Source organism: Lactuca saligna, chromosome 8 (assembly GCF_052625555.1).
Source record: "Lactuca saligna cultivar CGN05327 chromosome 8, ASM5262555v1, whole genome shotgun sequence".
NCBI lineage: Eukaryota > Viridiplantae > Streptophyta > Magnoliopsida > Asterales > Asteraceae > Lactuca > Lactuca saligna.
This window is the reverse complement of record NC_136424.1, coordinates 104,193,868-104,212,133: the sequence shown is the minus strand read 5'-3', so window position 1 is coordinate 104,212,133 and position 18,266 is coordinate 104,193,868. Positions and strand designations below refer to the sequence as shown.

The window sequence follows — 18,266 nt, the reverse complement described above, 5'->3', positions numbered from 1 at the left end:
TCTACGATTAAAAAGTGATTTTGACGGTTGATTTAATTGCCAAGAAAATTAAAAGAAATTGACAAACGAATAGAATAACAAGTTAATTATTTGGGATGGTATCGTTATATAATTTTTTTTATGTAAAATGGTAATATTACTTGAGTTTCATCCATTTAATTTAAACAAACACTTTCAACATTTTGCATTAAATAATATACTTCGACTCTTGATTCGTTTTGTAAGTATTGTAAGTAGTAAAGAAACCAAAAATCCAACTCGTTTTTGTTCTATCATTTCTTCTATAAATATAACCCGAAAATGAGAACCAAATCCACTCGTCTAGTCGTCTCTCAAAAAAGAACTACTTTAAATCAACTATCCATCACTAGGCCTTGTTATTCTCTCTCTCTCTCTCTCTCTCTCTCTCTCTGTCTCTCTCAACTTACCAACTACAACAAAAAGAAGAAGAAGAATGATGTCGATGGAATCAACTTCTTCTCTTGCTCCGTCGTCAGTCATGTCTGCTCAACGATCACCCTGGCATTCACCGGTCCCATACCTCTTCGGAGGCCTTGCTGCCATGCTTGGTCTCATTGCTTTTGCTCTCCTGATTCTGGCATGCTCGTACTGGAAGCTCTCCGGCTACCTCCAAAACAACCTCGACGCCGAGAGGGACATTGAATCTGGAGACGGCGACAACAAACCTGATAATGCCGGCAACGACAAGCCACCGCCTGTTTTTGAAGAGAAGTATCTTGTAATTATGGCTGGACAAGCCACTCCGACGTTTTTGGCCACACCGATTACCAGCACAATCTCGTCGTTTGGTAGTTGCAGTTGCCTGAGCAATTCAACCGGGTTGACGGAAAAAGTATCAACGTCTGAGATGGTGACTGATAAAGAACAGACCAGTTACCGGTTAGAAGTGAGGATCATGGAGAACGAAGAGGCCGCTGATCAGCTCCGTTGATTCTTGTTTACGATTTGGTTAGGTGGGTTCCATGATAATTAGATGGATACTTCGGAAATGTACATAAAATCTTTGAATTATGAATTCAATGTTCCGTTCTTTTATTCATTAAATGTTGTGCGAATAAAATGAAAGTTTGAATCACAATTAATGATTAGGATAAATTACATAAATCGTTGTCGTCGTGGTTTGATAATTTGATCAGATCTATATTTTGATTTCTATAACAATTCTTTTGTTGTTTTTATAAGGAAGTTTTCATTTTATATATCTCTATACTAATAAAAGAGTAGCTTTTTTGTCATGTGTCACCATATTAGACATTTTAATTAATGTGTTGCTATTTGTCAATCTATTAGTTTTTTCATTTTAAATTTATTAGACCTTCTCATTAATGTGATTCTATTTTAAAATTTAAAATTTGAATTATTGTTTTCATTAATTCACAAATAAAAAATATCTAATATATATTAAAAATTAATTTTATATATTTATTTGAATCAATGATTATAATTTTATATAACTAATAAAAAATATCTCTTAAATTAATAATTAATTTAAGATAACTTAATAATAATTTTGAGTTTTTACTATAGAAGTTTGACTAATTTTATAACTGTAGTTCCCACAGGTTATAAACTTATATATATATATATATATATATATATATATATATATATATATATATATATATATATATATATATATATATATATATATATATAATGTGAGACTAAGGTGCCAAAAGTCGAAAAGACACAAAAAATAAACGAAACAAAACCAAATCGAACTACAAATTTGTGTTGTGTTGTATTCGTGTCATGGATAAGAAAGACAAAGCCATGTAGTGTCGTATTCGTGTTTAAAATTTGATACGCTAATAACACGATATAGCACAAAACGTTCTGTTCGTGTTCAAAATCCACATATATAGTAGCATTCTATATTGTTTTATGTTATTTTTATTTGTCGTGTTACTCATGTCTAAATTATCTTTTTAAAAAGAACTTATGTATGCTATTATGGAAATCGTTATTGATTGTGCTTTCACTTTTATGGTTATGGTTTCATGTACTTTTGGTTCGAATAGGAAGGATCCGGCTTGATCGCAACACATCCACCCATTTTTCCATACTTTGTGATTTTAATATTGTACTCTGATAATTATTTTTACATTGATATGCTTTTGAATGATTGAAAAGGATAAATGGTATTTATGGTTAACTTAAAATTTGAAATTTTACCTTATAATTGTTGGGATGCAACAAGTTGGTATTAGAGCCTTGGTTTGAGGGATTCAGGTATACTCTCGGGTGTGACTGAACTCAAACTGAGGAATTGATAATCTTTTGAAAGAAAAAAAAAATTCTAAAATGATTTTTATAAAGAAAAGGGGGTGTGACACATGCAATCAGCTGAGCTCAATTAAGTGATTCCCAGAATACCCATACATGTTGATATGATATATGTTATGAGAATTGAATGCTAGAATAAGCATAAGGATCTGCTCATGATTTTATGATTAAAAGAGATATCTTTATATGCATGTTTTTTTAGCTTTTAGAATTATATGCTAGTATGGAATTTAGATGACTGTGATAGAATGGCATGATTAGGTGATGCGTTGGTTACTTTTTCCGATGCCTGAATTGTAACATTCAATTTTTGGTAAGTTTCTCTTTTAGCCCTTAATGCAATTTTTTTAACATCTTAGTCTCTGGCTAGTACACGGGGCATACTCCATTAGTACGCTTAGCGTACTAGCCCATTTGATGATCGCGGGTTTCACCTACATACACAAGGCGTACATAGTGCAGGGGAAACCCTTAACTTTTAGGGTTTGCATCCTATTTAAACCCCGTTATAACTTCTATTGGACAGTTATGACTAGCCTCCATCTCCCTTTACCCTAAAATCGAAACCCTGAGAGCATTTGGGGTGTTTTTAAGCTTGAGAGTGACTTGTTGGTGTTTTGTAGTGAAGAAGAAGAAGTGGAACACTTGGAAGAGTGGCTTGAGCTTGTAGATCTAGGATTATCTTCTCATTTTCAAGCTTTTTGAGGTAAAAATCTCATAACTTGATGATCAGTTATGTTAGATCCGTTTTACGGAGTCTTGTATGCATTTTGAAGTCTTTTGTGTTAAAGTTGAGCCTTTGATTTACTCCAAAAACCATGGATGTTAGATCTTAGCTCCGTTGTGGCCCATAGTTCATAAAAAAAATATAAACTTTATGGATGTTATTGTTCCATGCAAGTATTAAGACCTTTATTAAGCTCCTTTTATTCCTTGAGCCCCATTAAGCCATGCATGAACTTTACATGATATGTCACCCTTACGGACTAGATCTGAGAGTTTGGCTTGAGGTCTCAACTGATTAAGTTCTTGAGTGGGTTGGCAATCTGAGGAGTATGCTAGGCATACCTAGCCGGTACGTTGTGGGTACTGGCCCCGGATGGAGTACGTTAAGCATACGAGCTGAGTACGCCCCATGTACTCAGCAGATGGGCTTTTGGGCTTGACGTTCTCGGTATTGGGAAATGTTTTGGACTTTGTGAGTTTGGGCCTTGATTAGGCCATTAGACTTCTATTTTGGACATGAGGCTAGTATGTTGGGCTTCCTTGGTTTTAGGCCCATGATGGGTTTTGGCCCAATTTGGAAGATTGGGCCATATATTGGGTTTTGGGTTGCCATTTAGGATTTGGGCCTTATGAGTGGTTGAGTTGGGCCTTGGATTTGGGCTAAGTTAGATAAAGGGTAAAATGGTCTTTTACCCTGGTTATAGACTAAGTAGCTTAAATTCTTGGTTATGGATCGAAATCCAATTAATAATTGGGTATTATTTTGATGATGATAGCGCTGGGATTTTCCAGACCAGCAGGAAGAGATTTATTTTCATATTTCAGCAGTTAGAGGTGAGATTCCTCACTGTGTTTAACGGGTCGAAGGCACTAATGTCGGCCCATGGTTTGTTATGTTAGGATGCTAGATGTCTACGTGACTCTTGCAAGTGTTATGTGCTTGTATGCTTACCGGGCAGGGCTGATGAGCATTTTGTATGCTATTTATCCTTGTGATTATTGCATGTGTTATGTTTTTATCTGTTATATGATTATATGTATACCGAGAGAGCCTGATGACTAACATATATGTATACCGAGCGAGGCTCGATGTCCGTCGGGACCCAATGTCGGGCGGGGCCCATTCTGTGTTTATTATGTATGGTATTTGGTATTCTGGGGAACTCACTAAGCTTTGTGCTTACGGTTTTAAGTTTATGTTTCAGGTACTTCTGGTCCGAAGGGGAAGAGCATAGAATGATTATAGTGCACACACCACCTCATTCTGCATTTTATGATTACTCCGATGTTTTATGATGTATTTTATACACTTTCTTCCACCATAGTTTTATGATGATGTTTTGAATTACAATTTTATTAATTAATAAAAAAAAGAATTGTCTTAATTTTAGGATGTCACATGAATGTTGCATGCTTTGTGCTTTGTGGGAATCATACTAATGTGCGCTACTTATTTCATGAATATGTTTAGTTGCATGCTGCAAAGGTTAAATAATCATAGAGTGATGGATTTGACGCTATTGCATAGCTATTGTCGGAGTACAACCGTTGTAGGGTTGAGTCTTATACTCGAAGGATTATCTAAGCTTTGTTGTATGTGATTATATTCATGAAGTAGTTAGCTGACATTAAGGTGAAGATGAGGAACCTAGGAGAGCCTAGGAGGTGTTTTAGTGGGTATCGATGTGTTGTTCAGTAGGTATTTGGAGTAGCAGTTTGAGAAGGTGACTTAGAGGATTCAGGATAATTCTTGAGGAAAGTATGGATATGTATGGAAGGTTATATTGGGCCCGTACTACTGGAAGCACAAATCCATACTCGAATAAAGGATGGTCACGGATTATCTAGGAAACTTGTAGGATGAGGACTTCGTGAGTATGTTATGATATTGTCTGGTTGCCTTTGATAATGGTGATGAGCACTCATGGAGGAGGTTCATGTTTTGATTCAAGCTAAGGTGTTGGTGCTAAGCCAATGGATGAGAGGATGTGGGAGTTCATCTCGTCGGAGATCACCCATGGTATTTTAGAGCAGACTCCTATGATCTTTGGTATGATCAAGGAGGGGATCATGAAGATTATGCAGGAGAATCATGATGCATACCACGTTGAGATTATTGAGTTGTTAGATGAGTGACTTGGGGCCTTTCAGGCCGAGATTGCAGAAGGATAGTTGAGAGCGTAGACTCCGTCATTTCGAGTGTGAGCTTTTTTGATTCTACAGTATGCGACGGATGAGGAGATGAAGAAGGCAATGTATCATGATATGTTAAGGGGTGACATTGTAACATCCCAAAAATTCAAACCAAAAATTTCATTTTTTATTTAACGATTCATAAAGCAATTTATAGAAAACATCATCAAGCTATCTTATTTCATAAAAACCATAGATCATATGTCTCAAAAGCATGTCAAAAGATAGTACAATGTCAAAGTACAAATCCCAAGAATCTCATATGTGGTAAATCGTGTGTGTGATACGCTGCTATCGTGTCGGCTCCTTTCCCTTCGAAGAAGAAGGACCTAAAACAAAAACTGAAAACTGTAAGCACAAAGCTTAGTGAGTTACCCATCATACCATATACCATATAATCAGATAATGCCTAGCATATCTGGGTGTTGGCCTCTCCTTCGGTCTCTTTCAACCGGTAACTACCTAGCATATCTGGGTGTTGGCCTCCTATTCAGTCTCTTTCAACCGGTAGCTGCTTAGCATATCTGGGTTCTGGCTTCCCCTTTGGCCTCTTTCAACTGGTAACCGGTGACTATTTCAACCCTTACTACTACCACATAATACTCTAGCATAAACATATAAATCATATACATCCTAGCATATTTGGGTGCTGGCTTCCCCTTCGGTCTCTTTCAACCGATGACCGGGGAGTATTTCACCCCTTACTACTACCATATAATACCCTAGCATAAACATATAAATCATATACAACCTAACATATCTAGGTGATGGCTTCCCCTTCGGTCTCTTTTAACCCATAACTAGGGACTATTTCACCCTCTACCATTACCACAGAATAACTTAGCATACTATCACATAAAGCATAACAGATAGTGCCATACCAGAAAATTATCACAAAGACAATCATCTCAAATATAATCACCTAATAGTGGGATGACATTGGTGCCTTCGACCCACTCCTACTGAAAGGTAACTCACCTCAAATGTCGTGTAGTAGCTGAACTGTCCTCGACTCTGGATCAACTCCTCTCAAACTCCTACACAGAATATTTCCTTTAATTACCCTTTCATACTTATAACCCCTTCAAGGGTCGAATTATGTCAAAATCAAAGTCAAGATCAACACCCTGGTCAAAGTCAACCTTTGGTCAAAGTCCATATCTTGGTCAAAGTCAATCATCTAGTCAAAGTCAACATCTGGTTAACTCAACTCGCCGAGTTGGTTCATTAACTCGTCGACTTGGTCCATCAACTTGGTGAGTTCCATTAATCATAGAACCTCGAACTCATGATCCAACTCGTCGAGTTACCCTCTAACTCGCCGAGTTCTTCCTTAAGACAGAATCAGGACTTTTCGCTTGAACTCGTTGAGTCCTTCCTTGAACTCATCGAGTTCTCCAATCTTTAAAGACTCGAAAACTTATCCAACTCATCGAGTCATCTCCTAGACTCACTGAGTTTGCTCAGTAACTAGAAAAGGTTGGGGCCATGATCCAACTCGTTGAGTTACATGAGCAACTCGTCGAGTCCCTTTAGTATATATCCGTTAAGTCACTTTCTGTTGGGCTCATTTCTTCCAATCCATGGATCTAGTCCCCTAGGACCAATTTATCACTCAAAGTTGCTAACTTTATGTCCATGCATGGTGTCATGAAGCTAGAACCACCAAAACCAAGCTATATAAAAGATCTAGGGCATGGGTAAGGGCCATGGCTTGATAAAGTTGGCAACTTTAAGCCTTATAAGCTCATGGGTGCCTATCTAAAGTCACAAATTTATGATGCACTCAAATCCTGAGAATGACTTCAATATGGCCCAAAAATGGTAAAGTACAACCCTAAATGAAGATCTAAGCAATAGAAAGCCAAGGTATCAATTTTATACCTAAGATGAGTCAGAAATGCAGCTCAACATTAGGATCTACTGGCTTCCTCTTGAGTCCTTAAGCTTCTCCTTCCTTCTCAAGCTTCGAAATTACCAAGAACACACAACAATGGCTCAAAAACACTCCAAGGTGGATTAGGGTTTCGTGGCTAGGGTTTGGGGTGATGGAGGCTACAAATGAGGCCAACCTTTGGAGGTTAAGGTGCTTAAATAGGGTGCAAACACTGAAAATTCAGGTCTCACTCTGGCAACTCTACTCGTCGAGTTGAGGCTCTCAACTCGTCGAGTAGACTTCAAGTCCCGCGTCCAAAAATTCCATTCCTACTCGACGAGTTTGGGGCCTCCAACTCATTGAGTCCCTTTGCAAAAATGAGTAATTCGTATTTAAAATACATACCAGGAACCGGGCGTTACAACATCATTGAGTTTGAGAGCTTGTCAAAGCGCAAGAACCTAAATGATATGATTGGTAGAGCCAGATAGTGGAAGATTAATTTGGAGCACCTCGAGAGGAGGAAGTTAGAGCAGATTCAGATCATAGTGGGCCAGCTGAAGAAGCCTAAGACTCAGGATTCATGTAGGGGGCATCAGAGTCGGGGTTGTTTTTCCAAGTGTGGGAAGACCCATGAGGGGGGCTATTAGAAGACAGGAAGGGGATGTTTCAATTACAGTAAGATGGGTCATTTCAGTAGGGATTTCCCTTGAGGATCGGTTATGATGTTTTCTCACTACAACCAGGTGGGCCACAAGAAGGCCAATTGTCTGAGGCTGATAAGTGGAACAGTGAGGGCACCTGCTCTAGCTATTATGAGTAGTACTAACAATTGTGAAGGCAGGGAGGAAGCCCCATCAGTGAGGAACTGAGCATTACAGCTTCAGTCGGGAGAGGCCAGAGTTTCATCTGATGCTATCACATGTATTTTATCTTTTGTTCTTCTAGTGCCTTAATGTTGTATTTATGTGCTTCAGAATCATGAGTTTGCATGTGTAAGAAATTACCTTTGATTTAGTTTCCCTTTACTTACATGGGTAGTAGTATCAATGGTTGTTATATGTCATTTTGCATGCTGAGAGTTATGAGTGGGGCGCATATTGTTAAGCTGGATTTAGATTGTCAGGCATGTTGTTGTGCGTCATCTGTGGAAGCGATTTTGTGGTACCGCTTGGAAGATCAGTAGTCGGATCAGCGTGGTAGTTCAGCATTATGGCAGAGGAAGTTGTAGTGCAAGGTCATTGACTTTCGGAAACTCGAGATAGATGTGGGGTGCAAAAGATTGATTAAGATTTGAGTGCAAGAGGGTTTTTTCTGAATCAATGTTCTCAGGATGTGAGAGTAGTCCTTACATCCGATGCTTGAGGAAAAGATCTCTTGAAAGTTGGTTGTCCCTTCTTGAGGCAACAAAGTCAAAAGATAAAACTTCAAAAATGGTCCCTGTGGTTTTTGAAAATATCAAGTTTAGTCCCTAAGTTCAAAAAACCTCACAGATGGTCCCTGTGGTTTCAAAACTTTTAACAAATGGTCCTTTTCATTAACTTCGTTAGTTTTTGGCCGTTAAGTGGAGGGTATTTATGTCATTTCACTGCCACAGGGACCATTTATGAAGATTTGCCTTATTTTTTTTTTATAAAAAATAAAAAATATAATTATTTAATATTAAAGGGTCCCTCTCTCTCTCTCTCTCAATAAATACATCGTCACCATTGGGTACTCAACCACAACCACCCCGATCTCCTTATCATTCTCTCTCTTCCTCCCATCCCTCTCCATAACCTCACCACCACAAAAACAACTTGACACCATTATTACTCACTACGTATTCATTGATTTCGTATATGCCCTAGCTACTTCCAAACCCGAACGCTAGGATCATATCTTGCCCTCTGTCATGATACCGAACTTGTTGGCCACATCATCCTCAGCCTCTATAGCAACCTTTTCCCCTTTATTGTTTCCAATTTCAAATCTATGTGTATTGGTGTCTCCGGTTACTACAAAGGAATGCTAATTCACAAGATCTTTCTTGGTCAGTTTTTATGGCAGGATATCAAGGACAGAGGGATAAAGGATAAGTAAAGCTACCGGTAGGTTTGGTTAGAATAAACAGAGTGTCGAACCTATGGCGTGAACCTGTAGTTGGTTAGATGTTTTGTTGATTGTAGTTCTGTTTTTGGAGAGTTGAAGTTGATACAAAATGGGGTTGATTTCAGGAATACTGATGGGCATTGTATTTGGGATTGTGATTCTTGCTGGTTGGTGGCAGATGATGAGATATCGAAGCAGTAAACGAATTTCTTGTTTGGGTTCTTTGATATCTTTGTTTGGTTTTGATTAACCAATTTGATTTTTAGGGTCTTACTTTCACTATTGATTTTCATGATTTTGTTGATGTTAGGGTTTACTATAATCTGTAATTAAAACATAATTTACCATCAGCAAGAGTTGTATGACTGCAATTAGATGTTTTAGTGATCATAGACTATGAACAAGAAATGGGTTATCAGGGGCTTCTTTTCATTGTTGAATTTCCATGCTTCTTGAACTAAACATGATAAAGTGAAGAAGGGGGGATGAGATTAAAGTAACGTTGTTGGTTTGGGTTTTGGTGGAGGAGATTAAAGTGAAGAAGGAGGGAGTAAATTTGTTCATCTGACTGTATTATTCAAAAGGGTTAGGAAGAAGACGAGAGAGAGAGAGAGAGAGAGAGAGAGAGAGAGAGTGTGGGACCCTTTAATATTAAATAATTATATTTTTTTATTTTTTTATAAAAAAAATAAGGAAAATCTTCATAAATGGTCCCTGTAGCAGTGAAATGACATAAATACCCTCCACTTAACGGCCAAAAGCTAACGGAGTTAACGAAAAGGACCATTTGTTAATAGTTTTGAAACCACAGGGACCATCTGTGAGGTTTTTTGAACTTAGGGACTAAACTTGATATTTTCGAAAACCACAGGGACCATTTTTGAAGTTTTGTCAAGTCAAAATTCAGAAGTGCTTGTGTTACTCATTATGGATGGAAGTGTTTTATTGAAGGACTCTTGGGTCTGATCACTACCGTTCCTAGGGAAGGAGCAGTGGTGAGTGGGTGATGATGATGGTCACATAGACTAGAATTGTCAAGGGAATTTCGAATTGTATTGGTTGAAGATGTTTAAAATTTATAAATCCTTCGGTAAATGGGATGTTAGGATGGTGATCTGTCAGTTTCGATGAAGGGTTCGTTATTCATTGTCTTTAGCAAGGTTGGCATGGTATAGTTAAATCCAAGTGGGGGAGAACCGTTTGGATTCCAAGGATAGAATTAGGTAAGAAACCAGGAAGAGTTCCACATCCTAGTCGAGAGGGAAGCCAATTTAAGTGGAAATCTAGATAGATGTTGCACAAGGTTGGGGATTCATAAACTTTCAACGATAGGGTGGCATATTCATAGTGATGCATAACATATATGTGGTTGGCTCCAGGTTGAGGGTTGTGTTAGAGCCTCTCTGTCTGTTCTTGTATGATGAAGGCTTTGGGCTTCAAAGCAGGACCCAAACACCTGATTGGGATGTAGTTAATGAAGTTTGACCCATGTTTGATAGTGGGTTGGTATGGTAGATGGAGAGAAAGCCCATGAGTCGGGCTTACGGTTGATACACAAGTGTTATAAGGCTACGTGATAGCTGTAGGATACACATGTATGATAGGCTGTTGGGACATGTTATAAGTCTATGATATAGTTGTAACATTCACCAGAATGAGTTAGGCCATCGTAGAGTGGTCTATGGGAAGAAGGAGGATCAGTGCATGCCTGGGTGTGACCCGATGGGCAAGGCTCGTTTGGTTATGATGTTGTGGGTGAAACCTGATGGAAATTGGCTTGAGCAAGGTATTTGATCACGTTTAGAGTGGGATGACTCTGTAGTTACTGATTGGCATCCGTGTGGTGGTTAGGCTAGGGTAGACTTTATCAATTAGACTCTTAGTCGGAGCCTTATGGTGGGACCTGGGTGAAATTTGTAACATCCCAAAAATCATGACCAAAAATTTCTTTTAAAGACATTACTAACCCATAAATATTAAAACATTTCAATCATACTACAAGGGTTTTATGACAAATCAGAGTATCTTTTCAAAACACTTGTTCATTTTATCAGAGTAACCATCCCAAGCTAAACTTCTTGGTGTGTGCCATGCGATCATCCCGAGCCCTTCCGTCCGCTACCGGCAGTACCTGAAACCAAAACTAAAAACCATAAGCACGAAGCTTAGTGAGTTCGCCAACCTACCATATACCATACATATCTACTGATCCAAACATGCCATATACAACCGTGAGCACATAGTCACATACTAGGCCCCCGCCCGCTGCATTGGGCCTCGCCCGCCATCGGACCCCATCCGTCATCAGGCCCTGCCTGGCATCGGGTCCTACCTGGCATCAAACCCCGCTACGTATACAGATCTGTTTCCCTTAGGCCCCGTCTGTCTCTTAGCCTCTCCCTCCATACACATACATACGATCAAATAACATACTGAAACATACATGAACATTCCCTAACCATACCCTGATCTAAGGCCTCTCCTAACTTGGGCCCTGCCCCTGGTCTGCTACTGAAGTAGTGGAACCCCGTCCACACTCCTACTAGTAGTGAGATATGGGCCCCCGCCCACAATAAATCCTTCCTACCATAGGCCTCACCCCTGCTATGCCAATATCGAGATATGGAACCCTATCCATACTCATCTAGTGATGAGATGCGGGACCTCGCCCACACTCACCTCCCTACCAGGCACATACAAGTATCACGAAGACAACAAGTATAATCTAACGCACTACCTAAGAATCTTCTTCGGGAATACCCCGAAATCGTACCCCCGGCCTGGAAACATACTATTATGTAAGGTACTTCAGGCTTACCCCAATATCGGACCCTCATTCCGGATCCTATCATATCGAAACAAGCAAGAATCACAAAGACCTCTAGCATCCTAACATTCCTCGGGCCTCGCCCGACATCAGGTCGTAACCCAGAACATATATCAATAAGTGCCTAGGGCTAACCCCCGGGTCTTCCTTCTATATATAAGCATGAACATAAACATGAACATAATGGGCCAACATTGTGGCCGTAGATGCATGCACACAATGAGGAGACTCACCTCACACTGCTGAAGATTCGCTTGAACACTTCTGACTGCTAACCGACACTTCTGAATTGCTGACCCTTTGGCTTCCCGAACTATCAATACTCAAACAACATTTAGACCATAATAATCCAAAAGTCAACCCTAGCCAAGCATGGTCAAAGTGAATGCTTCGAGTTGACTTCAACTCGATGAGTTGGCATATCAACTCGTCGAGTCCTACATTCCTCACAAACTTTGGACTTCGCTCCTACCCATCGAGTTATCCTCGAACTCGTCGAGTACACCTTCAAGACATCAGGACCCTCCTTCATCTGACTCGTCGAGTTCCCGTTTGAACTCGACGAGTCCACCATCATAAACTAAGGAGATTGCCTTGGATGCGCCGAGTTCCTCCTCAAACTCGTCGAGTACGATGATCTTCATACCCACTTTAGAACCGGACTGGCTGAGTCCCTAACCACTCAACTCATACCCTTTAACAAAAGGGTTTTGGGGGCAAGAAAGTTGTATGACTCGTCGAGTCCTGATAGTGATTCGCCGAGTCCCTGTATGTCTCAATCTATTCAGACGATTTCTAAGAGTCTCAAAGCATCCAACACATAGATCTGGACCCAACCATCTCCTAACCATGCAAAGCTACCACATTTTTCCTCCATTCATGGCCTTTTGAGCTAAAATGTCCAAAAGAATACTTCATATGCTTTCATAGGGATTCCTATGGCATAAATCTTGCACCTTTATGCCATAAAATCCCTTAATAGTGCTAGATCTGAAAACACAAACTCTTGGGACGTCCATTCCTCTCATGCTAGGGTTCTTGGACTAAAAACCCCCCAAAATGAAAAGAAGAGAGATCTACATGCATAATGATCAAGGTGGAAACTTTCTTACTAGAAAATGGAGGAAAATGCAAGAGTTTTTTGGATCTACTAGTCTCTTCTTATATCCCCAAGGCTTCACCTTCTTCTTCAAGCTTCACAACACTAAATAATGCTCACAAAGGCTCACAAACTGATGGGAGGCATTAGGGTTTCGTGTTGGGGTTGAGAGAGCATCAAGGAGGCTGATGAAGGGTTATAATGTTCTTTAAATAGGGTGCAAGGCCCGCATTTAGGGTTTTCCCCAATCCTAGCCAACTCACTGAGTCATTCTTCTGACTTATCGAGTAGGTCACTAAACCTGAGACCAAATCACGCTCCTACTCGTCGAGTCACCCATCTACCCGATGAGTCACTTCCTCATTTGAGGTTTTATTCTCTTTTCCGACCTTCTAAATTCAGGATGTTACACTTTCCAAGTCCACATCTCGTGAGCTGTTTTGGCAACCTTCTTAGTTGGGACTAGATTAAGGATATGGGCGGTAGTCTCTAAGGCATACCCCCAAAATGAGATACGTAACGAAGCTTGACTCATCTTGGAAAGAACCATGTCCAACAAGGTTCGATTCTGCCTCTCAGCCACACCATTAAATTGTGGTGTCCTAGGTGGTGTCAATTGTGAAACAATTTCACATTCCTTAAGATAGTCAAGGAACTCGATGCTAGGATACTCACCACCCCGATAGGATCAGAGCATCTTTATCTTCCTGCCCATCTGATTCTCCGCTTCTTGTTTAAACTCTTTGAGCTTTTCAAAGGTTTCTGACTTATGCTTGATTTATTAGATTTAGCCATATATGTTGTAATCATCAGTAAAAGTTACATAGAAGCGGTTAGCATCCCTTATGGCGGTTCTCAAAGGTCTACACACATCTGTGTGTATGAGATCCAACAAACCCTCACCCCTTTCACAAGTACTAGTGAAGGGTGACTTGGTCATCTTTCCAAGCAAACAAGATTCGCAAGTGTCATGCAACTTTAAGTCAATGACTCCAAGACTCCGACCTTTTGGTGTTGGCTAATACGCTTCTTGTTGACATGTCAAAGACGACAATGACACAAGCATGCCATATCTAAACTATTGGAAGAATAAATATGCAACACATTATTTCCTAAGTTGTCCACAACCATCACAGTTTCATATACACCATTACAAGGCAATGCTTTAAAATGAAAAACACCATTATAAGAAGCATTAATAGCCCCAATTTCATTATCAAATGAAAAACTAAAACCTTTTTTGTATAAACCATGAAAGGAAATAATATTTCTTGCCATATCAAACAAGTATCAACAATTATTCAAATCTAATTCTAACCCACTACTAAGCAATAAAGAATAAACTTCAATCTTTGTGACAGGTGACACCTCCCTATTCTCCATGATCTAGTTCATCTTTCCATGCTCCGTATCGCTACTTCTTTTTAGTCCCTACAAATCAAAACAAATGTGAAATCCCCAACCTGTATCAAGGAAACATTAACTAGCATGTGATGAGTTATTAGATAGAATAGTATAAATACATGCATGCGTGGGTGGGCTTAACCTTTCCATCCTTGACATCCTGCAAGTATTTGGGGCAGCTATGCTTCCAATGCCCTTTATCATGACAATAGAAGCACTCTGCTTCTTTCGGATTGGTAGAGGGATTAGCATAACCAACTTTGGTCCCACTAGAAGAGGATCCATTAAAAGACTTTCCCTTGCGGCTCTTAGAGGGAGCCTTCATCTTCTTCCCTTTCCCATGTCCAATTGCCAACACAGGAGCGGTTGCAGTAGGATTAGTAACAACATATTTACCTTTGAGACTACTTTCGAGATTCCTGCTCCTTGTTCATATGATTGGTCACACGGAACTGATCATAACAGGGAAGTAAAGAGTGTAGAATGATATCTATGGCCAAATCTTCATCGAAATTGACATTCAATTTCAGCAAGCGGTCCACAAACCACTGCATTTTCTGCAAGTGGGTCGTGATGGACTCTCCATCCTTCATCTTTGTTGTTATCATGGAGGCAATAATTTCATACCTTTCTTGACGAGCACTTTGATGGTATCTTTCCATCAAGTCTCGGTGCATACCAAAAGGGTAGAAGTCGTCATAGAACTTTTGGAGTTCAGCCGACATAGTGGCCGACTGATACAAGACACCTTGGTGGCGACGTTCTCATGAGTCCTATATTCAACGATCTCCTTAGGAGTAGCAGTGGACTCATCAATTTCCTTAAGCTATTTGTTGAGGACATATTCCTTGTCCTCGTATCGAGTGACCATCCTGATGTTCCGAATCCATTCATTGATGTTCGAACCATTAAAGATAACCCTCACACACAAGTTCATGAGAGAGAAAGAGCCTAAGGGTTTGAGCCAGAAGCGATTGGAAGACATCTAAAAAAGAAAGACAAAGTTTAGACTAGATAATAATTCTTAATATAACACCACATGAAATATTAAGGCTAGGACCCAACACAATATTTTACAATTTGGAAGAGGGATGTCGTAATCCAATTGCATAATATTTGAAGGTAGGTAGATGACGATTTACCAATTTCCACCATGAAAAAAGAAAATGATTATTGAATTGAAATTCCTAGATTCTTTTGAGATTCATTGAACTTTTCAACGACATGTTTAAATCTCGATTATGCCCTTCAAGTTTGTGACTTGGATACCAAGGATCTCAAACAAGGTGTGAATAAGCACACGTGCTCCATCGATCTATGACAAACATCAAGCTACCCTTTTCCATCATTGTTTGTCTTGGTTAGTGTGTCGGTTAACCACACACGCTCCACTAACAACTTAGTAAGGTGTAAAGTGCAATTTCATGAAACATATAGTTACTTCATAATTATCATTATACTTTTAACGAGAATTAATGTACTATCCTACTCATTCGGCTAACGACCATCCACCAATCAAGGAAGCGGTGGGTGAGAATGGACACCTATTAAACTACCATTTTATAGGAAGTAACCGTATACCACCCTTATAGATTGACTTCGTGAATGAGGCCTACTAACAGTAAGGTTGACTTATCTTATACATACATATATATATATATATATATATATATATATATATATATATATATATATATATATAATTATTAAACTTTTAATATTATAATAGTATAATGGTTGAATTTTAAACTTTTAAATTTTTAGGATTTGGAATTAAAGTATTCATAAGTGTGAATTTACAAATTCCAAAACTTGAGGATAAGTTTTGAAACTCTTCAAAACTCTTGGTTTCCATAACTTATGAGTTTAATGACCTTTTAAAAATGAGACTTTTCATTTTCCATAACTTGAGGACAAGTTATGGAATTCATTAAGACATTTAGATCAATATTTTTACCAACAAAAATTATCAAATAATTTATCTATAATCTAGTTAAACTCATAAGTCAAGGTAATTCACATCAACAATTTGCAAGAAATTAGCCTACACAATAAACCACTACAAATTTTGAAATTTTAACAATTATCTTTTAATTGGATGAGGATGATCACTACCATATCAGAAAAAAAAAAAAAAACATATTTTATGACTCAAAACAGTTTGTGGTAATGATCCTAATCCAATTCTTGCCAAAAAAATTCGAAAAACTGTCATCTAATGATCCAACTCGTTGAGTCCAACTATGGACTTGTCGAGTTCAAGGCAAAATGCAACCTACTCATCGAGTCCAATTATGTACTCGTCGAGTAGGTGCCGACAGAACATTTTTCAGCTTTGAAAAATAATACAACAGCATCAATATAATAAAAAACTATCCTAGGCTCTGATACACTGAAGGATTTTGAGCACTCTAACACTCATAAGGTGCACATGCAACCCGAGATGCTTTGTATCTAAGTTTTCTCTAATTATACATGCAATTTCAATTTTCCAAAGCACACCTCCTAACTAGCACACAATTTGACAACTAAACAATAAAACTAGTTAGAAACTTTAGCTCTTGTTGTAGCTTGTTAGGTTTGGCCTTTAAAAGCTTAGCACCTTAAATATGATGCCTCAAATGCTTCACAAAACACCACCAACAACGGAGGACTTGAGAGAGATTATCTTGCACCAAATTCGGGTCCAATGAACTCTTAAAACATATGTGATTACCGATTTTAGCTATAGGGTGATATATATATATATATATATATATATATATATATATATATATATATATATATATATATATATTGTAGGATTCTAAGAGTCATGGTTAAACCCTAATCCATACCCATGGGCTTATTATCCAATGATGCATGATCCATATGGACTAACTCTTTATGGATTCTTTCATAAACTTAGTCTATCATCTATCATAAGCCCAAACCATATATATATATATATATATATATATATATATATATATATATATATATATAATTAATTTACACAATTAGTCCCTATTAATTTAATTAGTCTTTTTTGATCACTGAATTAATTCCAAATTAATTCTTGAGAAATACTAATTAAATTATGTGATTTCTCAATATATTATACTTATAATATATTAGCAAATCATAAACAATCTTTTTCTCAAACGCCCATCCTATCAGATTGTTTTGGTGAAATGCAACCCAAATGGACCATCCTACTCTCAGGTCAAGTACATACCAATTATAGTTATGGGCTTAGACACCTATTCGAACACTTGGAACACACAACATGTACAGAAGGTGCCAAAATGGATGATGGTGAGGCTTGAATGTTGGAATGATGAACTATGTGCTCTTCTTCTTCTTCTTCTTGGCTAGAAACACCATAATTAAGCTTAAAGACCAATAATAAATTCTAGGGTTTTAAAAAAAAGGAAATGTAAGGAGGTGATGGAGGTTGAGGGTGGGATAACCCTAGCCCTCACTTCCTTTAAATACGGAGTGAAATTTTCAAAACTCGGGTTTTCCACACAGATAAATCTCACATCATGAGCTATCAAATGCTCATGTCGTGAGCCTCAAAAAATGCATACGCGGTCATGTAATTCCTAACAATGCGAAAATAAATCCCACGTCGTGAGAGGGTCAGCATTGAAATTTTAACTTCATCAAATACTAAAAGGTGCACCTAAACCGAGTGCCACATGTAGAGTGTCTTACTATCGGGCTCCACAACTACCTTAAGGAATGTGGAATAGTTTCAC

At 38.4% G+C, this 18,266-nt stretch overlaps 1 protein-coding gene across 1 annotated transcript; it reads left to right on the top strand.

Moving 5' to 3' along the window:
• The first annotated feature begins 308 nt into the window (after positions 1-308).
• On the top strand, positions 309-1,099 carry LOC145008084 (protein GLUTAMINE DUMPER 2-like). Its single transcript, XM_078966711.1, has one exon. The coding sequence runs from the start codon at positions 455-457 to the stop codon at positions 950-952; it is 498 nt and encodes a 165-aa protein (XP_078822837.1). The 5' UTR covers positions 309-454; the 3' UTR covers positions 953-1,099.
• Positions 1,100-18,266: the final 17,167 nt, after the last annotated feature.